The 25,527-nt window shown below is 35.5% G+C and overlaps 2 protein-coding genes across 5 annotated transcripts; both read right to left on the minus strand.

Annotated features, from left to right (window-relative positions):
- Positions 1–205: 205 nt before the first annotated feature.
- LOC147396219 (peroxidase 5-like) lies at positions 206–2,047 on the minus strand. Its single transcript, XM_086450982.1, has 2 exons — positions 1,568–2,047; positions 206–1,035 (listed from the first exon to the last, which is right to left on the minus strand). Exons 1-2 carry the CDS (start codon positions 1,781–1,783, stop codon positions 259–261), a joined length of 993 nt encoding a protein of 330 aa, XP_086307108.1. The 5' UTR covers positions 1,784–2,047; the 3' UTR covers positions 206–258.
- A 2,262-nt stretch (positions 2,048–4,309) lies between these two features.
- On the minus strand, positions 4,310–18,118 carry LOC147396220 (ARM repeat superfamily protein). 4 transcript variants are annotated; one of them, XM_086450396.1, is made up of 21 exons: positions 17,840–18,112; positions 17,526–17,698; positions 17,264–17,434; positions 15,462–15,572; positions 15,280–15,357; positions 14,899–15,092; positions 14,745–14,805; positions 13,717–13,791; positions 13,350–13,427; positions 10,443–10,505; positions 10,222–10,305; positions 9,978–10,144; positions 9,459–9,519; positions 9,231–9,374; positions 8,988–9,107; positions 8,673–8,891; positions 7,883–8,059; positions 7,019–7,697; positions 6,414–6,610; positions 5,465–5,600; positions 4,310–4,615 (listed from the first exon to the last, which is right to left on the minus strand). In XM_086450396.1, the coding sequence occupies exons 1-21, from the start codon at positions 17,982–17,984 to the stop codon at positions 4,458–4,460; spliced, it is 3,291 nt and encodes a 1,096-aa protein (XP_086306522.1). In that variant the 5' UTR covers positions 17,985–18,112; the 3' UTR covers positions 4,310–4,457. The 4 variants fall into 4 exon arrangements, 2 of the variants coding, with proteins under 2 accessions (XP_086306522.1, XP_086306524.1); XM_086450398.1 differs by having other exon boundaries at positions 9,459–9,498; positions 17,840–18,111; XR_015180506.1 differs by lacking the exons at positions 4,310–4,615; positions 5,465–5,600 and having other exon boundaries at positions 6,471–6,610; positions 6,949–7,697; positions 17,840–18,118.
- Positions 18,119–25,527: the final 7,409 nt, after the last annotated feature.

Raw genomic sequence — 25,527 nt, forward strand, 5'->3', positions numbered from 1 at the left:
TCCTCCTACTAGGGGGTTAACTCTCAACCCAAACTAGCCATTGAACTAGAATTTAAAAGAAACAAAAAAGAAAAGAAAAGATGAGAGGGGGAGAAGCAAGAAGATTCAAATAAATAAAAAATATAAGTCATAAATTAACCAAATGATAATAATGATAATTTACAGTTGGATTAACAAATAACAAACCAAATAAAGAATATAAGATCGAATTTTCACAATTCCTCAACAGATAACATGCAAAACAGGAAAGGCGGATTCCTAGTTCACAACCCCACAGCTCTTCCTGATCTCACCTAGTGTACCGGTAAGAACATCAATGGACCCCATGTGTACCATTGCAGACGCAAATTTGGTGGCCCAGGTCGAGGGACGTTTGGCATTGTTCCTCACTATCCATGTCGTTGAAGGGCTACTCAATAGTGTCTGGTCGGAAGTCAATAAACCTCGGTGGTTCTTCAATTCCTCGTAGTATTTGTTGTCCAACCTTATTGGTGTTGCACCATCGAGTGGCACAGTGGGATCTCGGCTAGCACCACTGGTTGATGGAGAAGGACACTTAGTTTTCAAGTATGCAGCAAATTTTCGATCCATTGAAGGATCTTGTGGATGGGTGGAATTGAAGGAGTAAAGACGGTTCGAGAATGAAGAGCAGTGTGAGACACCAATCGAGTGTGCCCCAGAGAGCGTCACCATCTCATCAAGAGACAAACCTTTTCGGGCAAAATTTTCCTCAAGTTGTTTGGCGTTGAAGGAAGGAGGAGGTAAGTTCTGTGGAACTTCATCTTTAAGAGAGATACGTCCATCACGTCGTCCAGCAGGCACAGCGTAGTCAATACCTCCAACCTTATAGGCACTATCACGGGCAGCAAAGGCAAGGATGTCGGAGCAAGAAACGGTTTGTGGGCAGTGCATTTCGATCTGAGTCTTAGCCTCATTGATCACCTCGAAGCCACGTAGGCTTGGATTATTTGCAGGATGTTCCCTCTCCGAAGGATTCCCCGGTGTTGAATCAAGTAGCACCGATGCATCACACCCCTGAAATCCATAAAATATAAACATATTTAGTACTACAAGGATTGTACTTCTTTAATAACAAAAGAAGTCAATGACTTGAAATTAAAATGAAAATATGGAATGTTTCCAATTTTCTAAGTATATTTCAGAATGTATCAATCAAGATAGCTTCGATTTTTGTTTTTACAGAAACATTGCCTCAAGACAAGATTTTAAACCTTGGATCTTGTTATAATCTTTAGATAAAGTTAAAAATGAAAAAAAGGTCAGTTCACAATGTGAAAAAAAATCCTATATTTCCATCGAATTTCGTAAAATTTGATGGACAAAAGCGTTAAAATTTTCATTGTCAAATTTTATTTTTCGACAGATCAAAATCATCAAATTAATGGAGGATGGGAGAAATTTGATAGCTCTAAGCCATCAAATTGGGGAACATAAAAAATTTTAATGGTCATGGGCCACGGAAATTCGGTTTCTAAAATTTGTGGGATTTAGCCCATCGAATTTTCTTGTAAAATTTTTAAGTTTTCACATAGTGGTTAACACGTACCCTAACAAAGCAATCATGGAAATGCATCCTAATTAAGCCAGCAGCTAAGCCAGGATTCCGAGACACAGCTTTGTTTACAGCTTTCCTCACAATTGACTCTGCCGAAGGGCAAGTTGATCGATAATAACCCACTTTGAGGGACATGGATGACACCGAAGGCATTATTGAGATGGCAAGAAAGAAAACCAAGCAAGAGATCATTAGAGTAGTCCTCATTGTACCCGGGAAAGAGATGATAAGGGAATTAAATTGTGACTGAGAAGAAAAAATGAAAAAAAAAAAAGGATGTAATGTGCTACTGAAGGAGATAAATTGAAAGCTGTTATGAAGGAAAAAGAAAGAATGATTGGAGAGTTCAAAGATGGAGAAAGCTCATCATCTTTAGAAGTATTTATAGAGTTGTGATTGGTTTTACTTTGTAAAACAAAACGTGTAGCAGCAATCACCATCTGACTTGAAGCTGTCACTTGCAAGGTTGAAGAGTTCTCTTCCTCTGTCATCTCTATGAAAAGGGGCAATCAAGCTGCTTCTATAATTTTTTATTTTGAAGAGGATTACAAGACTTTGTCAAGACATGATTAAGCACAGCAAATGTCCTAAATTGGAATTCGGGCCGGTCTATTATAGAATTATTTATGGAGGGAGCGACTTATTCATGATTCCTGGTTCCTTTGAATATCAGTGTTTTCGAAAACCTGACAGAAACCGTGGTCCGACCCGATTTTTTAAAAAAATCGGTTTGCTAAACCGGATTTTGTGAATATTATATAAATTTTATGAAAATAACAAAGCTAGTTTAAGAAAAATAAATAAATAAATAAATATATTTTTACTCTGAATCAGAATAATCTGACTACCCCACGGCACACTCAAATGACTCTGCTGATGTGACAAGTTCAAAAATTGTACATCTATATGTCTCAAGATATCAACATGCACTTCTCCATAAAAAAAGTATATCCTGAAAGAACCGTTTATCTCAAGGCTTACAGAACTAGGAATCCCGAACTTATCGCGTCAGTCGAGTTGATTGAGTGTGCCACTTAAGATAGTCAGATTATCACGACTTTTAATATTTGTTAAAAATGTGAGTTGGTCCAACTAAATTAAACTATGGTCCGACTAGATCCAGTCATTGTTTTCACCATTAAAACATTGTTGAAAACGTAAACGTGTGGTAGACCACTTGCTCCAAGACCTAACCACTCTTTCCATGTAGCGTACAGACCTTATTAACTCTATCAAAAGAGAACTTACATTTTATTTAATCAAAAGACCAAGTCACGGTAAGAATATATTATTGAAATCTGGATAAACTTTTATAACCTCAATGTATGCAATGATGAGATTAAAAAAATACAATTTCTGTTAATCAATACTAATATTTTGAAGAAAAAAAATCTCACATAAAAGTCAATCTGGTATTTCACATAATCCCAAGTTGACTAATCACACAAAGCAGCATGTATTGAGGCCATCCCCAATTTACAAAACTACTCACGTTAGGAGTCCATTGGGATTTTGTGAACTCTCAGATTGATTTTCCGGTGGGCAAGCAATTTCTTATATTTTAAGTATCAATTTTGAATAAATCCCCCTTTCAAACCTTGTGAATTGAAAGAACTTGAAAAGGGGAGAATTATGAATATAAGAGGTTCACAGGGCTTAACTGGGGTATAAGACACCCAAGAGCGGAGGAAAATACACTCAACAGTCCTCCCTCACACATAAAGGTGGAAAAATTTAAACCCATAACCTATACAAATTTAACGCTCTGATACCATTATAAATTTGGGAGTCCAACTCAAAATCAATTGACAATTTGTGAAAAGGAGCAAGAGCTTACAAGGTGAGAGACAAGACAATGAGTGTCCCATGTGGTACTAAACTCAGTCCCAATCCAATCCACACGTGCAAGGACATGTGGAGTTTAATCCCACATCAGACACTTATTTCCCTGGCTATCTCCTTATAAGCTCCTAGGCCTCACCACTCATTATCTATTGGTTTTGAGTAGTACTACCAAATTTTTCATAACTTCTCTTAAATTGAACAATTACTGGGTTTCTCTTAAGTTGAGTTGAGACTCCATCGTTGAGTTGACAGTTGAGACTCCATCAACAGACGACAATAAAAGATGAAAAAAAAAATTTCTTTGAGATCAATTCTTATTTATTAGGGATTAATATAATTTTTTTTAAGATATAATTTTTCTTGGAAATCCAAAGCATCTCTACCCTCTGTTTGATGAGAAGGTACTTACGCAATAAACAAGTAACCACTCCATAGACGTAGCTGAACTGAATGGCTCATATATTCACCTAAAAAGTGATGGAAGTGGTTCTTCACTCTCCTATGCATCAACTTCACGAACCCCACCTGTATCTGCTCTATCACCTCAGTTTAATCCCTTGAAACCTCGGCCCTACCGTTGATCAATAAAGCTCCCTATATTGTTTAAAACCCTAGGCATGCCCATCATCTCTCCTGTAAAGAAATTATCTAACTCGCACCATAAGAGCTCCAGTTTTGTCTTGAACTCCGTGATGAAATTAAATCTAATACCAGCACTCTACAATACTGAATTAGAATTTTAATCCTTAATAGATCTATTATTTATGTTTTTAACAAAAAAAGTTTACACAATTCTTTTAATAAAACTGATGGAATGATTCAGGTGACCAGGCAACAGTTGATATCATGCAATGACCACAGAAATAATATTTGCATACTTATCAAAAATAATAATAATATTATTATTTGCATTATAAAGAATGTGTTGAAACAAGGCTCGAATGCGGCAAATCAAAATAGAACAATGCTACACAAATTAAAACATTCTTTTCTTTGAGCAATACCATTACAATATATTACTCAAATAATATAGTTCTCATCGAGAGTGCTGAAAAAACGAACCATACTCGGGGAAGGAGTTCAGGAAACCTGTTAAAAGCTGTGGTGGAAAAGTTCGACCTTTTATGAGAATTTGGTTGTACCTCTCTATCAATGAGAGTACAGATCTTTGCTGATCAGCTTCACCTAACATACCTGCAATCCCAACATGAGAACAGCAAAATGACACGAAATATTGAACAACAAATAGCAATAAAATTTATGCCATTGCAAAATCTACAAAGCAGAAGCACGTAGCATCACTATCCACAATGGAAATGAGTAACCCAGGAACCCGAGGCTTCCAAACAAGGACCCGGCCATTGAAATGCTTGTAGCCCAAAAATTCCATCAATCGGTTAATCATGACCATCTATATATCAAGTAATTTTGCAGGCTAAGAAATATTATGACTCAAGTTCATCTATATATCAGACATCCCGTAATTTTTTATGGTCATGCTTCTTACAGGAGGATCAGGGTAGCAAAGTTCCCTAGTAAGCTCGTGGATCCCATGGACCAATAAAGAAGCTCTTCTTACATATGTAGTCTAACACCATTTATTTTAGGAATTAAAACATTGTGCAAGAAAAGCAAGAGATTACGAACGAATAACACATCATGTTTCACCATGCAATATTGCAGCATGAAAAACAGATGGTTTCAAATGGAAGATGGGGGAAAAAAATAAAAAGGTTGCAAATTTGTCATTTTGGGTCAGACTCCTATTAAGGCCGAGGGAGGCAACTGTAAGTGTTTGAATCTGTGGAAGCATAAGTATTGTACAGTATTCCACGTTGCTCAGGGAGATGAACCACAATAACACTTCAATAATTTAGTGACATTAAATGGCAAAACATAATCATCCAAGGGAAACCATCAACTTATAGCCAAACTGAGGCCATAGAACAAATGCATTGAACCGGGATTCCAATAATAGCAAACCATTTTCACAATCAATGAGAAAAAAATGACATTGGAAAACCAAAGTATAAATTGATTTACCCAATTCAAGCTCCTGATCTTGATCTTCAACGTCCCCTTCTTCAGCAACCATCCCATTTTCCAAGGTAATAGCTGCTTTGGCATACCTATCCAGGAATTCTTCTTCAGTTTCTTCACATTCATCATCCTCAGAGTCCTAGTCAAAGCCCCCCAAAAAACAATGAAAACCACTGTCAACCTTTCTTTTAATTTTTGTTCTTTAACTAGTACATGAAAGTTGATTAGAAAAACGTAAGGCAAAAATGTTAGATGGTAGCCAATCCGATTTTCAATTTTTTAACACAATGTGCTAACCAGCGATATTTTCTTCAATCGTCCAAAGGAGAGAAGAATTCATGAAGCGCCTGGATCAAACAAAAGCATGCTAAAAGAGCAAATAATAGGACATCCTAGCTTCCAACAAGCATAATTTTGTGAGCTGTTATCAGGATCACTATTCTAATACAGGATTTATTCTGAAACGTATCTCAAAAAGAGGTCATTTATGGTGGTCAAACTTCAGTCCGAGTTTGAAATTTTCTATACTAAGTAAAATTTTGCTCTCAAGTTTTTCTAGCCGTTTTAGGGTTAGGAGTCAAATTCAGCTAGCAATCTCTTATTTTAGGATTATTTACTTGTTTGGGTAAGCTTATTGATCTTTCACTATTTTGGGGTTAAGTATGGTATGCAAGCCATTGTAAGGGATGCTTTACTTCTTTATTATTTTGATTTCAATTGAAATTAAACTCGTTTAGAGAAACTTATATTTCTGTTTTCCTTAAGAACTCAAGGTCGCCCTGTGGAATCAAGATCTTATCATAATAAGGAAGGCAGTGATCTTCGTTCCCCTTGATGTGCAACAAGTTTAGACATACCATTGGCAGATTATCCTTATAGTGTATACCCTCTGTTAATTCAGATATCCTCAAGAAATAAAAGACCTTAAAGTAAGAAATTGGGATCCACATACCTCATCATCATCAGTTTCCTCATCCTCATTCTCTTCGTCATCTTCTGCCCCATCATCCTCACTTTCCTCTTCTTCTTGAACCTCCTTAAGACGTATGACTGCCTCAATAAGCGAAGCAAAGCAGTCTTGCACCAATCCACTACCTGGATCCCCATTAGGTCCCAGCAGCCGTTCAACAACCTTCACCAGTGCCATCACTGTGAGCCAATGTCAAGCAACCATCAGAGACATTATTAATGGAAAAGAAAGCGTTCCAAATAATTCCCTTGAATGTTCATAACATGATAAGAATAGAAATTTTGCAACAACAGAGAACAGTGAGACAACAATCCCCAATATACAAAAATCTGATAATCCTAGCCATCAAATGAACAGCTATTTTGTGGACTTATCCATGGCACCAAATCAATGATAACAATTTCAAACCAAGTGATTCGCAAGATGGGTTGGATGGATCCCAAAAACGCTATATTAGCAAAATATTAGTTATACAGATGCCAACTAAATTGTATAAGATGCCAATCAGAAGATATACCTTGCACATATTCAAGAATCCAAATTTGCTTCTTTAGGATCCAAAAGAACCATATCTTAAGAATACTAACCACTTAACTTAATCTCGGATTCAGTTGACAGACCAGGTTCAAAAGAGCTAGTAGAAATAAAACCCAGTGCAGATGCCCAAGATGTAAAGCCTTTATCGTCCTCCAAAATCTTCTCAACTAAATCAGGATAACACAAATAGCACGATGAAATAGCCAGTAACAAAGGCTTCCACAGTGCACTGGGATTGCTCTGGATTTCTCTAAAACGAGAAAATGCTGCCTGACTGAAAGCAATTACCAAAGACTGCTTGACACCTTCAGTTTCAAACAAGAAATTTGGAATGTGTAGTAGTAAATGGACACATGAACAAGCCCTCCATGTCGCAGATGGGTACTGGGAGATGGCCTCGCTGATAAATGCACCAATTCCTTCAATGATGGAAGGTTGTGGAACTGGTGGGGCTGGGGGTGCAGCCATCCTTCTAGCAAAGAAGTTTTTCAAATCATATTTTGTGTGTAAATCCACTACTTCTCGGATGCAGTCAAAGATTGATAAATCCTCCTCTTCTTCCCAAGAATGCCAATTCGCAATCATGTCAACCCAAACTATCAGCAATTCAGATAATTTCAAGTCTGAAACTGCATTGATTTCAGTAACAGATCGCATTATGGACCTAAGCAGTGTTGATGCATCATCTATGCATGATGGAGGGGGTAATGTACTGAAAATCTCTCCTCCCTGGTCAATAAAGTTGCCACGACAAAACGTCAATGTCAAATGAAATCCAACATGTTTCGAAACATTGAAAAAGGAAACCAACGAGTTTGCTAAAGCATAGTTCAGTGGTGTGTAAGATTGTTACACAAAATATTAAGATAACTGGAAGACATCGCTGATTTGGGACTAAACTATGAAAAATATACCGTTGATTCCAAGGGTGTGAGCCAAGCCTTTTGCAAGAGAATTGAAAATGCTCTACCGATGGTAGCCCAACCGGGTCCCCACTTTTCACTTGATTCATTCTGTTCAATTTCTTCCAGGACAGAAGATTCCCACGTTTGAGCCATTGCTGCTAGTGCTGAAAAGCCCCGCTCAACCACCTAACATGTTAGCACTGTCAGTGCATCTTTAAGACCATAGCACATTAAACAACTTAAAAGAAAATGAATCCAAAAAAGTCCAAACAATAAAAAAACAACAGAATGCAGAATTGTATCATTCATACACTCCTTTAATGGTTATATTGCTTTGAAAAGAATTAAACCACATCCAAGTCAAAATTAGCAGCATTTCAAATTCCAGGATAAATAAGTGCCAAAGCCTAAAATGATATGCATAAATCTGCACTCAGAGTACTATAGATGTAAGAACCATTCATAAATCAGGAAAGATTCCTTCACAAAGCAAAGCTAGGTCATAAATCAACCTCTTAAATGATTTGTCATTTTTTATAGCTAAACAAGCAGGCAAAGGCAGGGTTTAGAGCCCAGGTCTATGGTAACATACAAGACTTTACTACCTCACCAAGGTCAAATTAAAAGATTATGTTTTCTCATCAAATTAACAGAACTCCAATAAGGTTCAAAATTGTCAAGATCTCCAATGTGGAACCCATTTTACAGTCTCCATCCATAGTGGTAGTACTACAGATTTACTCAAATTAGCTCATAATTCAGAAAAAGAAAATCTTTGAGGAAGAAATCACTCAGGTACCTGAGGCCATGGCTCTGGAATAGGGGGTATCCACTTTGAAATAGTGCCAACCATGGACGATACAATGTATGGAATGTGAACAGCAATATTTTCATTGCCTGCTTCAACTACTTTACTCAGAAGCGGAAATAAAATGGAGGACTCACTATCATCTTCGTTATCTGTCCTATTGACCACAACTTGCAGGAGTGGCAACCATTCAGGTGGTAAGTAGTCATTCTGTAAAGAGTGAACATTAAGAGCAGCAAAATAAAATAGTGGCATTGTAAATGCCTCAATTAACAGAATTTACAATGTCAATCTGTTAGTCATTACTTCAAGAAGCTCAGCAATAGCCCCAGCAGCTGACGCCCTGACAGGATAACAAGAGATATCCCCCAAATCAGGCATAACTAATGCTTTTAGTAATGAAGAATATATATCTGCACTCATGTCCTGAACCAGAAAGGTCAAAGTTAACAAAAAGAGGGCTTCTACAAGTTAAGTTTGCATATTAAAGGAAAAATAATAATTGTGAAAGAAATAAGCATAAGATAAGATGTGGAAGAGATGCCTCACTTCAGGGAGACAAGATGCGAACTCTCCAAGTACCCAGTTTGCAGTTGCAACTAAATAAGGTAAACATGGAGATAAAGAATATAGTGGTAGCATCCGAGTCCGAACCAGAGTTGTTGTGTACCCTGGATTCCGTTCTTTTAAGAACTGTAGAAGCAATGTAAGAGTTATAACCTTTTTTCTTTTAGATGATCTTAATTTGCTGAACTAAAGAGGGTGAGATCTCCTTACATCTTGGAGGCCGCCATATGCCATCAGAACACCATAATAACTGCCATGTTTGAAGTAGAAGCTTGATGAAAATCAAAGAGAACTCTTATGCAAAGAATATGTGAAACGAAAAAACAAGAGATAGTCTTTTATGTCATTGAAGTGCATCCTTGCACAATGCAATTCATATAGTCAACCAACGAATTGATCAACAACATTCACTCAGTGGGCAGCCCTTTGTGTAAGTGAGAGTACAAATAAAACCCACCTATAGGCTTTCTTTTCGAGAATGTTAAACAGAACATAAAATACTCATAAAAAAACTCAACTACATCATTTTCAAGGATATTTGAAAAACGTATATAAAAACATAAAATAATTTATGCTATTAACGGTAAACATGTCTTTGCAAGAACTTATATAAGACAATTCAGACACATTGCAGAAGTTGAAGTTTTTATCATTTTCCTAAAACTCAGAAAATATCTCAAGATTATCAAAAATATTAGATATTCCATGATTGAGTTCCTGTAGACTCACTTGGTTTCAATCGTAGTTTGGTTCGCAGTAGTATCACAAGGAACGGGGAACTTTGACAAAAAGGGAAGCACTAACAACTCCCCAACAGAGCTACGTTGCTCTTTCCCTTTATTTTTGTCACTTTTTTTACGCTTTGTTGAGGTCATAGAAGTCCCATTTGGAGGCCCCTGCATGCATTAGGAAGGTTTTACTAATGGGTACAACTAGCAACCTCCAAACAAGTATATTCTTAAGGGAGATCAACCTTAGACATTGAAATAACACCAAGTAAATTTATTGCACTTTTCCTGGCCGTGAACAAGTCTTCTTTCCATCCAGAAATTTCATCCTGAGGGGCAATATATTCCACAAAATCAAAAGTTGTAAAGACAAAGAAAACAAGATTGTGTGTGTGCACATGCATGTGTGATAGGGAGAGGAGAGAGCAATAAGAAAGATCACAACTAATGAAGCAAACTTCCATACAAGGTCAGATGGAAGATTCTTTCGCATATACTCATCTGTGTCTTCCTCCCACTCTAGTATATCCTAATAACAAATCATACAAGGAAGTGAGTTGCAAAACTGATAAATTATCTCGATATTTAAATATGTGGTGTGAAAGTAATTTAATAAAACCACAAGTATCACTAAAACTAAAATCAGCTAGGCAATAACTGAGTACCCAATGTGTAAAGAACTGCAGTTATGGGCCTATGTAATGGCGAACATATACATATGGGTAGCGTTCGGCAACCAACATTAAGGGAGCCAACGTACTGTCTTACATGGGTTAGACGTTTCAGAATGGGCTGATTTTTTGTGAGGATGATCTCTATAGTGAGGAGATCATCATTACAAAAAATCAGCTCATTCCAAAACTTCTAACCCCATCAAAAGTGGTTTACAAGTTGAATAATTGTGGACTGTTAATTTTTACCGTTAATTTATAAACCACTTTTGATGGGGTTAGAAGTTTCAGATTGGGCTGCTTTTTTGTGAGGTTGATCTCCTTGACATAGATATCATCCTTTCAAAAAATTAGCTCATCCAAAACTTCTAACCCACATAAGAAAAAGCGTTGGCTCCCTAACATTGGCTGCCAAAAGGGACCCTATATATATATATAGCTGTAAAAGTACAAACCACGTGATGTGCAATAAGTTTGGCTTATTTACAAATAAACCCGTCAAAATTATAACCACAATGAACCAGCATCCCCACAGACGGAAAAAAATTCATTTGACTCTCTAAATCTCTCATACTCTTCTTTCCATTTGGACTTGTACATGCTAACAACCCACCCCCAACAAAAAAAAAAGGAATTACAGTGGTGGTCTTGGAGGCCCTTCAGTAACTGGTGTAAAAATTTGGAAGTTATACAACTAAATGACTAATAAATAATAAGATTTATGGTTCCCGTCCATCTTCTCCAATTTTGACGTTTAGTGTCAGTCCATGGGTTGAAGGCTGTAACCCCCAACAATGAAATATTTTGCTTCTGGGATTGTTTCATTTTGAAAAATTGCACAGAACTAGAACTGATTATACACAAATTGGTTTTTTTTCTCGTCATGAATTTCTTCCTTTCTCAATCTAAATCTTCACAAAAATCTGTTTTCAATTGATAATGTCATGTACCCAAGTTTCCCCTTTTTTCTAATGGATTCCAAGATAAACCCCATTGTTCAAATCTGAAATTTGGTCGAAACATTTACTGCTATACTGAAAGCATTACTGATTTAAAAGTTTAATTGGATTATTTTTTTTCTGATTTACAGTGAGGTTGGGACCCAAGATATCTGAAACTATGAAGGGAAAGTTGAGTTTGGGAGCTATAAGCCAAGAATTGTTCAAGGAGGTGGGGTGCAGAAGGTTTTTAGACAGATTTTTGGTGTTGGAGAAGGAGAGAAGCTGTTGAAGGCTTCTCAACGTTATTTATCAACAACAGCTGATCCCCTTTATGAATTTGGTTCACAGCAATTAATTGTGATTTGGATTTATAATTTTCTAAGAAGTTCAGAATTTGTATGTAAATGGCATGACAAAGTTTTAATTTATTTTAGAAGAAAAATACGTTAAAAGCTAGGAGAAATAGGATATAACAAAATAATTTATATCAATAATGAACACCATTTTGTTTCTTAACATGGCCTTCTTCAAAGGGCTTGAACTCATAGCTCAGTTGACATCATTGCAATGCAACTTTGAGGTTGTTAGCACAAGTCCAGTACCCCCCCTGAAAAACTGTCTTTCCAACTCTCGATCACCAACATCTATTCATGACAATGCCAGTTAAGTTAAAGAAATGAAAAGAGGTTGGACCACTAATTAACCAGTTATCAAAAACACTAGCACAAAGACCAGTTGTGCTAGCTTCACAGGTATGTCAATGGTACTTCATAATGCTGGTTCATTAATGGAAGAGTACGAGAGAGAGTCAAATGAGATTTTTTTCATTTATGAGAGAGACAGAAGAGTCGAATGAGATTTCAGGTTCGTTAATGGAGGGTGCTGGTTCGTTAATGGAGAGTGAGAGAGAAGAGTAAGAGAGAGAGAAAGAGGGGTCAAATGAGTTTTTGTTTGGGGAGGAAGGTGATTACAATTTTGACGGGTTTTTTAGTAAATAAGCCAAACTTATTGCACATCACGTGGTTCGTACTTTTACAACTGGACAAAAGTTGAGGACCGTCTGATCTGCTCTCATTGAACGACTGCAAATCTTTGTCACATATTCTGTTTTTGCTTCTGTCCCTCAAATGTCACATATATATATATATATATAGATAGATAGATAGATAGATGGGGTTAGAAGTTTTGGAATTGGCTGATTTTTGGTGAGGATGATCTCCTCATCATAGAGATCATCTTCACCAAAAATCAGCCCATTCCAAAACTTCTAACCCATGTAGGACATAACGTGTTGGCCAAATGGTGGGCACCCGAATGGCTCCCATATATATATATAGAAGACACCAATTTAGTGTCAAAAGCACACATGACATTGTAACATGTAAATCAGGAATTCCAAGGGTCAAGCATGCTTGTTACAAAAAGTAGGCCCAACCATGGGTACCCACGCCATATTTGTTTCAAATTAGAAACAAGCAACTGGTTGGAACCCAGTTGTTATTTTCTTGCATCTCAACCACGTAAAAAGAAAAAAAAATGTAAACAATGTTGCAAACAGTGACAAGTCCCCACTCTAAAAACACATGCCACATGGGCCATTGTGCCATCCTTATCCCTAATTTTTGGAACGCATGCAATACCGTAGTATTCCTCTTCATTTGTTCACAAGGGAATAGAGTTTCCCTTCTTCCCATCATGGGATTATAATTGGTTAGCAACATGAGTATTAGGTAGAGAGTGAATTTATATATGTAATTTCACCTTTGGATTCATTGCTAATGCTGGAAAGATTGCAGAATCTAGCAAAGTTGAAAAATGAGGTGAAACATATCTCCATCCCTGTATTTGCATGAAACACAAAATCTTAACGAAAGAACAAATGATGCGCTCAAGTAAACTCCATGGTGACCATAGAGTAGAAGATCCAATTGTATTAATAAAGAAACAAAATGATTATATAGAGTCAAAATTTACTTCAGTCCATATTGTTAGATTGACCAAAGTAAGCATTGTACCCCCTTCCACTGATCAACTTTCGTTAGTACATGAAGATAATCATAAGGAAAGATGAAAAACCTTCTCCTCAGAAGAATTTTCATGATAATAAAACCAAAGTAAAAGAACATACAGGGCCGGTCTCCAGAACATGTGAAACAACATCAAAAGCTAACGAAACAATCCGCTCTGATAGGAAATCCAGCTTCTGCGTGATGAATAATACATGAGAATGCTAATAAAGGCAGAATCAGGAACCACAATAGACCCAAGAAAGAAGTGAGATAAAAGAAAACATGTCCACTAAGCTAGTGGAAGTTACATAACCACCATGTGAGTGAGTCCAGTTTGATATATTTGGACATCATAGGCTAATCATAACACAAGCAAATATATATCTATATAACAAAACAAATCGGTGGATCCCACTCCTTTGTCTCAAGATTCTTACCTCATAAACACATCTCGTGGAAGGTTGTCCTTCCACTATTCTCTTCTTCCCCTTCCCAAGAATACCCCTAACTTTAGTGTTTTGTCTCTTCTACCCCTTTTCAAAAACACCCCTACAATTTTCTATATTCATTTTCTTCTTTTCCAATAATACCCTTCCAAATTTATTGTTTTTCCTCTTTCACCCCCTTAAACCCCAAAGAGGATGCCCGTAGCATAGGGACGAGCAAACTGTAGTATGTACATATATAGGGTCAGGTTCAAGACCGAATAACATAGTCAACATATTTTATCCTATATGGGCTAGTAGTTTCAAAATGGGCTGATTTCTTGTGAGGATGATCTCTATGGTGAGGAGATCATCCTCACAAAAAATCAGCCCATTCTGAAACTTCTAGCCCCATCAAAAGTGGTTTACAAATTGACGATCCACGAATTTTCAACTTGTAAACTGGGGTTAGAAGTTTCAGAATGAGATGATTTTTTGTGAGGATGATCTCCTCACCATGGAGATCATTCTCACAAAAAATCAGCCCATACAGGAAAAACAATGTTGGCTATGGTATTACCTACATTATTGGCTCTTGAAGCTGACCCTATATATATAGACAAATACTGGAAATTAGCATAGGGACAATGCCAAGAAACTGCAGAATCCATCTTGATTTCCTTTAATTGGTAAGAAACAATAAAGAGGTGTGTTAAACTTACACTGATATTAGTGCTTTTCCTTACTATTTTGGAAACACTATTTATGATGTTCGGCATCAACCTAAGAGTGTAAGATTAAAAAAGTGAGCTGCTAGACATAAACAAGAATGAAAGGAAAGAAATGAAACCAAATGGAGTGTATCCACAAAATTACTTATCAGAATGCTTGCGGTGTCGGGTTACCAAAGCACAGAAAATGAGCAAACTCCTCTTCCCTGTCTTCAATCTCAGTAAATAACCATCATCTGAAATCTTACCATCTAAAGTCAACGAATCCAGTATCCCAAATAGATCTCGACAAAATGAGGGAAGTATCGGGACTATAGCAGATGGCATATGCGACCTCACCTACAACAACAAACTTTTGGTGAATTTTCAATAAACACCAAGCGTATGTTTGGTTCGTGCAACTTCAAGTGGGAATTTACAAAGTCGAGCAATTGTGTACTTTATGATTATCAAAAAGAGTAGAAAATAATAGTATAAAGATTCTTAGTAAAAAGAAAAGTTAACAGAAAGAATATAGGTAACTTACAGCAAAATATAAGCACTTGCAAATTATGAGAAGGATTCTCTCGATTTTCATTTCTGGTCTGCCTTGGATTAATAGAGTCTGTTATGCGCACCACGAAGCCCAATGTTTCCACGTCTCTTCAAATTTTACTTTTTGAAAAATAAAGTCAATTAGAATATGAAAAAAAAATTAACCCACATAACCTTTTCTACGAGGCGATGGAAGATGGCCAACAAAGGAACAAGAATTTCTTCTGCTATAAGCTCTAGCTGTGGCGGAACTGGCTCCTTTGCAAGATTGGGATTCAAGAAATACTGCAAATTTGCAAATTAAGCCCGTGAAGTTAACTAAAGGAGACAATTCAAACGAACTTTTAAAAAAATATGGATATTTTCTTCTAGTCTCGCATCACATATGTTCAAAGATTAATAATAATGAGGGATCCATACCATTAGAAGAAAAAAAAACTTATGTAAGAGCAAGTCTTCCCTAAACTATTAGAGCAAGTCATATTGATATTAGAAAGAAAGAAAGGAAAAAAAAATACAAACTCCAACTCTTAGACCTATATTCACATTTGTGACTCAAAATAATGTTACCGACAAATATATCAAATCCAGGTTGTAATCATGAAACAAGACATAGATTGCCAAAAATGGTTATACATATAATTGCAATGAAACAAACAAACTAGTCCATACTAAGTACTATTCTGTTAGAGAATAAGATGCATTGTACTAAGATGCATGAGATACACAGTACCATTGTTAGTGTATCTCATCACAAATGGAAGGTTGTGATGAAGGATATTCTAAAATATATATTGATATTTAGAATATATCAATTTGGATGTTCTAGAATATTTATATTAGGTAGTTTTCATATATCTTGGTTGATGTAATGTCCATAAATACCCTATTGGGACTTTTGTAATATTCATCCAAGAATCTTAATAAATTCAAATTTCTTCATGGTATCAGAGCTCAAGTTTCATTGAGCACATTGATCTTGGCACCGTTCTTCGACGATGACGCCACCACCATCGCCTAACCTTAATCATTTTGTTTACATTATTAGTTTTTTTTTTCAATATAAATACCATCTTTCTCTATGTTCCGGATCTAGATATCTGTTATTTTCTTCTTTGCTATTATTTTAGGTTTTTTTTTTTTTTAATAAAAATCACAACTCCTTCTATATCTCTACAAATCTCCCAATTTCACACATTCATGTTACACGATCTCATTTTTTTTCCTATCTAAAATCTCTCCAACAAGAGTTCTTTCATTTAAATGGTACAATCCTACTTTTTATGCTTCTGGGAGAGATCATGACAGATTTGATCTAATAAGTCATCGCCTTCGACAGACTCAAAAAGAGCGGGATGCAACAATGATGGACTTCATAGACAGACGGTGACCACCAGCAAGCACGATTGACACTTCGACGATCAATGAACATATTCATTAATGAGATCAAGTAATTATTTAAAAAAAAACCGATTGCATATTCTTTTTTCAAAGGACCATGCAATTGTGGGAGGATGCTAGAAAATAAGATGCATGAGATACACTGTATCATTATTAGTGTATCTCATCACAAATGGAAGGTTGTGATGAAGGATATTCTAGAATATATATTGATATTTAGAATATATCAATTGGAATATTCTAGAATATTTATATTAGGTAGTTTTCCTATATCTTGGTTAATGTAATATCTATAAATACCCTATTGGGGCTTTTGTAATATTCATCCAAGAATCTTAATAAATTCAAATTTCTTCATATTCTACCACATTAACAAGTTAGAAACTTAAATTAAGTTGCCTGTCGGAATACAAACCCTGTGTTAATCAGTGTGACCAAAAAATAAGCGTTTGCTTGGAAAAAGTACGAAATGCATCCAAGGAAAGAAAATATGCCATTAAACATGAACCACATCCAAAAAAATAAATAAATAAAGTTAAATTCAAACCCCTATTGAAGATGCACAACTTCAATACCTGAAAAGGTTTAATAATTGCTTGAAGCACCGTAAGGGCATTGATGGTGTTCCATTGAGTATTAGAGCCTTCACTGATAAGATCACTATTTTGAATAACTGATCGCAATTCGGGTACAAGTTCAGGCCAAGAATCCTCCTTAACAAATTCATTCACAATTATAATCCTAAACTGCACAAATATAGAGGAAGAACAATTATTTTTCTATTTAGCCCTCATAACTAGCAAATTGAAACAAAATTTAAAAGATAAATAAGCTTACAGCTTCAACTAAGACTTTGAGAACTGCTGGTTCAACTTGAAGCAAAGCATGAGTGAGACGATTTCTGAACTCCAATCTGACTTTCGAGGAAGAACGTTCACCATCGATATGGCGCCGAGTGAAGTTCTTGAGATACGTGCCAGCAGCTATTCTCTGCCCTTGATTTTCACCTCCTACATTTCAATGATTCAATCAATGGTGATAAATTCATCGTCAAAAGTCATAACCACTACCAAGTCACCAAAAACAACAAAAATATAGAATTTTTGAAATCGAAACAAGTGTAGAAACAGTAGAATTCGATTAGGGTTTACCAGTAGCAATGGATATGAGTGCGAAAGGGAAATCGGGAAGAAGGGAGAGACGATCGAGGGCTTCAGTTGCAGAGCCAACAAAGGTGTTTTCTGGGCTAAGCGTATCGTTGAGAAGCTCAGCGACTTGAGGAATTAGGGTTTCCATGTCTTGATCTGATTTTGAGTTGAAAACACTGGTTTCTGCGGTGGAATCACTGTGAGGAAACGAAGAAAGTAGATTGGGCGGGAAAAATAGACACTTATGAGAGAATGCCCTACGAAGTGAAAGGAGTAAGAGAGGATTGTATCCAGTACTTCGTGGTGTATAGAAATAGAAAAGCGGATCCTAATAGAAAATTTTGACCAGAGATTTTGTTTATGATGGAAACAATTTATTTATTTATTTATTTATGATTATGCAATTTTGTTTTATTTTTTTAAAAATCCCTTACTTTATCAAGTTTGTACTGACCAAACGTTACTTTATGAATCAAGCTAGTTTGACGAACTTAGGAAGGTTTCAAATATTACTATGGGTCATTGAGTTCACATTGAATATCAAAATGGCAATTCACCGCCACAGCTTTTTAGATTTCATGAAAACTCAGATTCAAATGAAACAAATTCAAAAAATAAATCCTTTTTGGACTTGATCAAAGATGTTGAAAAAGGATACCTACTGAATTCCCAAATATAAAATTAAAATTCAAAGATGAAAATTAACTCTTTTTTGAAAACTTTCGTTTAAAATTATTAGAATTTTATCTTTTATAACCTTGTGCATCAAATCATGTTTTTGGATGCCACAAATTAATGTGATTAAGATTCACTCCAAGGTATATTAAATAACAAATTAATCGCATCAATTTGACTTTTATGACGTGGATCCCCACACCAAGGTCTATTGGGTAACAAACTTGATAAAGTAAGGTTTGGTGGAGTTGTCGTAACTCCAAGAGAGATTTTGTATTAAAAATGCAAGGTCTATTGGGTAAATCTCTCTTTATTTATTTATTTACTTTTATATATTGCAAATATTCTTGAAGATACGTGAAGTTTAATGGGTTTTGACCTCATCTACTTGGGTTTAGGAGTCGTCACCATTCAAAGAGTCTAAGCTGTGAATGGACAGCATCAAATAGTTTTGAAAATTATTTGTCAACAAATCAGTTGCTTAAATTTAGTCTAATCTAAGAGTTTAAAGGTAAGAAGGTTCGGTTGTGAGACAAGAATAGTATTAGGCACCTCGTCTCATCCATCAAATTAACGATTACCAAGTATTGACCAAAGTAAAGAAGAAAATTGATTTTTTATTAGTTTTTTAGAGTTAGAAAACTAGTTGGTATATACAAGTGCATGGAAGTATATGCATGTCTCTCCACTTGCATTTGCATGTGGGTGCAATGAGCAAGGTAAAAAAAAAGTTTTTCTTGCTAGAATTTTTATTTGCTTTGAGTTTGAGTGTAAATCTAAACAGATTTCACTCTTTTAAAACTCAAGAATTTTGCAACTTGGATTTGTACTTACATAGGAGTTTATTTTTGTTGGTGGAGCCCTAAGAATGCATCCATAGATGAATCTTTTGGAGCTTTCATCATATGCATGAGTATATGTCCTTAAGAGACTATTTTTTGTTGGCTTAAAGTGTTAAGTATAAATCCAGAGAGATTTATCTTTTTTCAATTCAACCATTCTAAAATCAAAAGAATGGTGTGTGCAAAGGTGACATGCAATGTTCCTTATGGAACTTATTCAATGACTTAGAAAAATGGAAGATTACCTCACATTGTGATGTGAGGGATTATTTTCTTCTTCTTTAAGTCATTAAAACAACTACATTACTTGCTAAGAATTGAAAGTAAAGAATTAAAATACAATTATTATTGAATTCAAATGTTCTTTAAGGAATTTATTATAGAAGGGAAGATTACCTCACAAGTGAGGGATTACTCTCTTCCTCCTTAAGTCATTAAAACAAAGAAAAATTACACTATATTGCTTTTATAATTTAAAGTGTATAAAAAGTAAAGAAAGGGAAAATGTGGAAGTGGGATTTGGGGAATGTAATTAAATAAAAACAAAGTTTAATGGTTCTCTTCCTTCCTTGGTCTTCTTTCTGTCTTCTTTATTCTTATTATTCATGTTCTAAGCCTCTAAGAATGTGAGTATGTATTTGGATAGAATTTTGAGATCCTAAACTTCTTATCTAATTTTCCTTGGAAGGGTCCTCTATTTATAGGCCCTTGGGAGACCTTTGAGGATAAAAGTGTGCAAATTCCTCAAGTCCAAAATATTCTCAAGAAAACCTTTATAAATAACCATGGTTGCCCTCAATCAAGTTATCCTTTATGGTTATTTTCACCTTTTAAAATCTTACTAATCATGATTATCAAATGATAGAGGAGTAAAAAACTAACAAAGTTCTAGAGAATTTTTTTTAGAGTTATAATATCAAAGTCCCTTGAACTTAGTCAAACTCTAGAGAACTTAAAAATAATGGCATGTAATTAGCAAAGGAAAGTTAGGGCTTTTAAGTCAATTGCATTGAATCACTACGTCAAAAATCGCTAAAAACTACAATCTAAGATAGTCATTAATTCACAAGTCATTTAACAAAAACAACTGTCCAAAACTGTAGCTAAAATTTTCAACTAAAACGACTACCCTAAATTATCATTCCAAATGACAACTGTAAGCAATCTTTAATTTTGTCGAATTAAATTATTGTCCATAATTGTCATTTAATATGACTCCTTAAACGATTATTTCTATTCACTGGTAATAAAAAATTGGCATATTTTCATATTGTTCAAAATTTATAAAAAAAAAACGACTATTCTAAGGTGACGTTTCATTGGTCAAACTAAACAACAACTCCGAACAATTATTTTTGTGTATTATTCACCAAAAAAACTTCTTGTAATTAAACATGTACTTCTTGTAATTACACCTGTAATAATTAATAAACCAATAATTTTATCAAATTGTAATATATAGACAAAATATCACAAGAACTCGACTATAATCACTAAATTATTCAAATTGTTCATTACTAGTGGTGGTAACATGTAATTAGAGCTATGCTGATTAACAAACCAATAATTACATCAAATTGTAATATAGAGAAGAAAAATATCACAATAACTTGGCTATAATCATTAAATTATTAACATTGTTCATTACTAGTAGTAGAAACATATAAGTGACAACAAGTATAATTTTGATAAAATAAAAGTATATGTTCAGCCCAAACCTAAACTTGGGCCGCGATTACAAACCGGAACTCCAATGATGATTTCGTTAGTTGCTACATGTTCGTTTTGATTAGATAGAATTATAGAAATGAATTTCATTCCATTCGATCCACGTTTGACCATTTTGGACCTCAAAATCAAAATTTTCTAAATATAAAGTATGTATTCGGCGTAAACCTAAACTAGTGTCCTGTTTACAAATCGGAACTCTAATGATGATGCCATCAATTGTTACAAATTTATTATGACTAAATGGAATTAGAAAAATTGGTTTCATTCAATTTGGATCTCGTTTAGCCATTTTAAACCTCGAAACCTAAAATTTATATGTTTACAAGCATATGATTGACCTAAAGCTAAACTGGGGTTTCGTTCACAAACCAAAACTCCAATGACGATGACATCAGTTGTTACAGGTTTGTTATGACTATATGGAACTATAAAAATTGATTTTGACTCATTCAAATCCTGTTTAGCCGTTTTGGACCTCGAAACAAAAAATTTCTAAGCTTACAAGCATGTGCTCGGCCTAAACCTAAATTGGGTCCTGATTACAAATCAAAACTCTGATGACTATTGCATCAATTTTTATAGGATTGTTATTACTATAAGAAACTATAGAAATTAATTTTATTCAATTCGGATCTCGTTTGCCAGTTTTTGAGCTCGAAACCGAAAAAAATTTAGGTTTGAAAAATGTGTTCGGCCTAAATCTAAATTGGGGTCTTGATTACAATCTGAAAGTTTGGTGATAATGCCATTAAGTGCTATAAGTTTTCAATCACTATAGGGAACTATAGAAAATGGTGTTATTTCATTTAGATCTCATTTGGTCGTTTTGGACGTCGAAATCGAAAATTTCTAAGTTTAAAAATATGTAACACCCCGAATTTTTAATTCGTATCTCGAGGAAAAAATAAATACTGAAATTTTAAGAAAATCTTGAAAGTGGGATTTAGGAGTAAAACTTTAGGATGTTTTTAATCATTTTTAATGGAATCTGACCTCACCATTAGATTCAAAATGATCGAAAAACATAGTTTAGCCTGTAAGCACGCTCAAATGCGAGTCCGAATATAAAAGTTATAAAATCCTCGATTACCGGGTCGGACCAGGCTAAAACAGTGACTTTTTGTTAGAGGAATAATTTTTAAAATTCGATCATACCATTGGGTTCATAACAAAAAATTATTCAACATAGACTATTTATTTGTCATTTTTGGACATCAGGAAGTCGAATTATCGTCAAAAATGAAAACGACATCAAGTTTAGGGGTCAGGCCAAAAATGTAAATTTTTGATGGAGACATAATTTGAAGAAATTGACTATACCATTAGATCCGGAACAAAAAATTAGGCGAAATAGTATATTCGTTTGTCAGTTTTGGAGACCGAATGACCAAGTTATCGTCGATCAAAACAATAGGCGAAATACCGAATTCGTCCCAAATATTATATAAATAATATTTAAAATTTTTTTTAATCTCATCTTCCCCACTCGTCCAAACAGTGCGAAAAAAAAAAAAACGAAAAAAAAAATAAATTTGATTTTCCTCCGATTCTTCCACCTCAGATCTCTCACAAACGGCTCGCCGTCGACGATCGACGCAGAAGGGAGAAATGTCCGCAGCTACGTTCTCTACAAAACCCACCCAACCTTTCTTCGTTTCACTTTCTATTTCATCCGATATCGTCAAAAATCAACCGTATTTGGATACGGAAATTTCGAAACTTTGACCTCGGATTTCATCCGTTTCGGGGTCAAATCGCTTTCCGACGCAGAAGGGAGAAACGTCCGTAGCCTCATTCTCTACATAACCCAACCAAGTTCCTTTCGTTTTCTCATCTTTTTCACCCCGTATAGTCAAAAATCAGCCGTATTTTTATACGGAGATTTTCGTAACTTCGACCTCGGTTTTCATCGATTTCGGGGTCAAACCGTCTTTCGCCGTAGAAGGGAGAAGAGACGAGCACATCGAGATCTTCGAAACCACCAAGCCAGTTTCAAAAATCAGCCGCTTCGAAGTTCGGTCCATCTCGATTACCGCGCCAATCGCCTCGATTTCCGCGCACGTGCTTCAATTCCGTCGCCTAGTGATTGTAAGGAACTCTGAATTTCTATTAATAATCATAGATTGTGAAAATTGCATTTAGGATTTTATTGGAAAAATTTGGATGTATTTTCGAAATATAGAATTCTTTGTTTATTTCAAAATTCACGCCAGAAATTGCATGTTTGATATGTTTAATTGTATTTTTAACAAATTATACGTGGGTAGAGTATTTTAACGGGTTATTGCCATAAATTGGGTCTTGTGCACTGCTCGGACCCCGTTTTGATATGAAATTTGTATTTTTTTTCAATATTATTGATAGAAATAAATTGTATAGTTGAAAAATGTGATTTAATATTCAATGAACTCATATTGAGTTGATGAATATCAGAAAATGGATATTTTATGAAGAGATTGAAAACTGTAAAAGTCGAAAAAAAGGGAAAAAGGGTATGAAATGGTAAAATGTCAGAGTCACACCCGAGGGGTGATGTCTGCATTTTACGTTGTTGTGTTGTATGCAGGTTGGTGAACGGATATCCAGGGATAATGTTACTGGTTGCATGTTTATTTACTTTCTGTTAGCGCGAGGCGCTCTGTTATGTTATTTATTTTAGGCCGGGTGGCCACACTTGCATGGTAGGAAACTGGATATCTATTCTCAACCTTGTATTGTTAATTTCTCTTTTGTTTTCAAATGAAAATAATATATATAAGTAGCTATTTTGTGAGCTGTTAAAGAGTTTGTGAATGCCTGAAGGGATAGTGCATCATATCATCCGGAGTGGTGTACTATCCTGGGATGTACGGTAGGGACCACCAAACTCATACGTGGTATGGGACGCGTATGAGAGTGGAGTCACAACTGGAATCCGGGTTTATTCCTCTCTATCTTTACCAGTGAACTTGTAATGTAAAGGTGGTCGTATACGAATGGTTTGTATCTTTGGGAATCACATGTACGCCTGATAGGCATAGACGAAGATGATTAGTCAGTGATCACTAACAATCTATAGTAGTCGAACGTTCTGACACATCGAAAAGAGACCCATTGCTTACGGTCACGTCAAACGGCCAGCCTGAGCCGGATAAATGGTCAACCAAACGTGGTAAGGGCAGCGACCGGCCACAAAATCAGGAACTAAAAGCCAGAAAGGAATTGTAACATCATGTCCCGACTGGGAGCGATCCAGTCGTGAATCCCAACTCTCTAATTCCAATATTCCACCATCGTGTATTATCTATCTGTTGCTTATTTTGATATATAAAATGAAATGCATGTTTATTGTTTCCATTTGATCAATTAGATTTGTATAAAAAGAGAATGTTATAGTGAGTACTGCTGATCGATGTAATGTGAGTTTTAAAATGTTTAGTTGCTCATCCCTGGCTATATGTACCAGTTAATCGTAGTTTTCTTCTGTAAAACTTTGTTTATTTTAAAATGATTCAGTATGTTTATTCGTTCATGTTAGGAGAGGTTATTGGCAGAAATTGTTGTTTCCTTACTGGGTAACCATTGTTACTCACCCTTTCATCCTCCATTTTTTTAGTTTCAGATCCGAAGCTTAGCGAGGCAGGAGTAGAACATGAGTAAGAATCATCTGGTGGGTCAGATAGACAGCCAGAGTCCGTCACCTGGTAAGTAGTGGAGTTATACTCCATTTGTCTAGGAGTATTATAGATTTGTATTGAGCGTTAGGACTCTTGTTAGAGTGAGAAAATTTTGTATAATCCCGTAAATTTTCTTCTTCCGCACTCTGATAATTCGTACGTTATTAGACGTGTATAAGCTTCCGCTAGTATTATATTTTGTATATGTATGCAGGATTGTATGTCGTTTATCAGGTGCAGGTTGAACGCCTTGGAATGCTAACATAAACAGAGGAGACCATGCCGAAATTTCGAGGTGCCACTTAGTACCTCGAGATCTGACATAGGGATTTGTGTTAGCGTTCGGCGGGGCGCCACAAAATATGTGATCGACATAAACCTAAATTGGGGTCTCGATTACAAACCAGAGCTTCAATGAAGATGTCGTCAGTTGCTACATGTTTGTTTTGATTAGATGGAACTATAAAAAAAAAAAAAAATTAATTAATTTGAATCTCTTTTGGTCATTTTAGTCGTCAAAAGTTTGAAGCATGTATTTGGCTTAAATCTAAATTTGGGTCCTGATTACGATCTGGAACTCTGGTGATGATGCCATTAGTTGCTATAGACTAGTTATGACTAAATGAAACTATAGAAATTGATTTTGTTTCATTCGGATCTTATTTGGACGTTTTGGTATTTGAAATCGAAAATTTCTAAGTTTAGAAGCATGTGTTCGGCTTAAACCTAAATTGGGGTCGAGTTGATGTTGTTAGTTGCTACCAGTTTGTTATGAATAGATGGAACT

This window comes from Akebia trifoliata, chromosome 8 (genome assembly GCF_017979445.1).
Source record: "Akebia trifoliata isolate Shusen 1 chromosome 8, ASM1797944v1, whole genome shotgun sequence".
In the NCBI taxonomy this organism is placed as follows: domain Eukaryota; kingdom Viridiplantae; phylum Streptophyta; class Magnoliopsida; order Ranunculales; family Lardizabalaceae; genus Akebia; species Akebia trifoliata.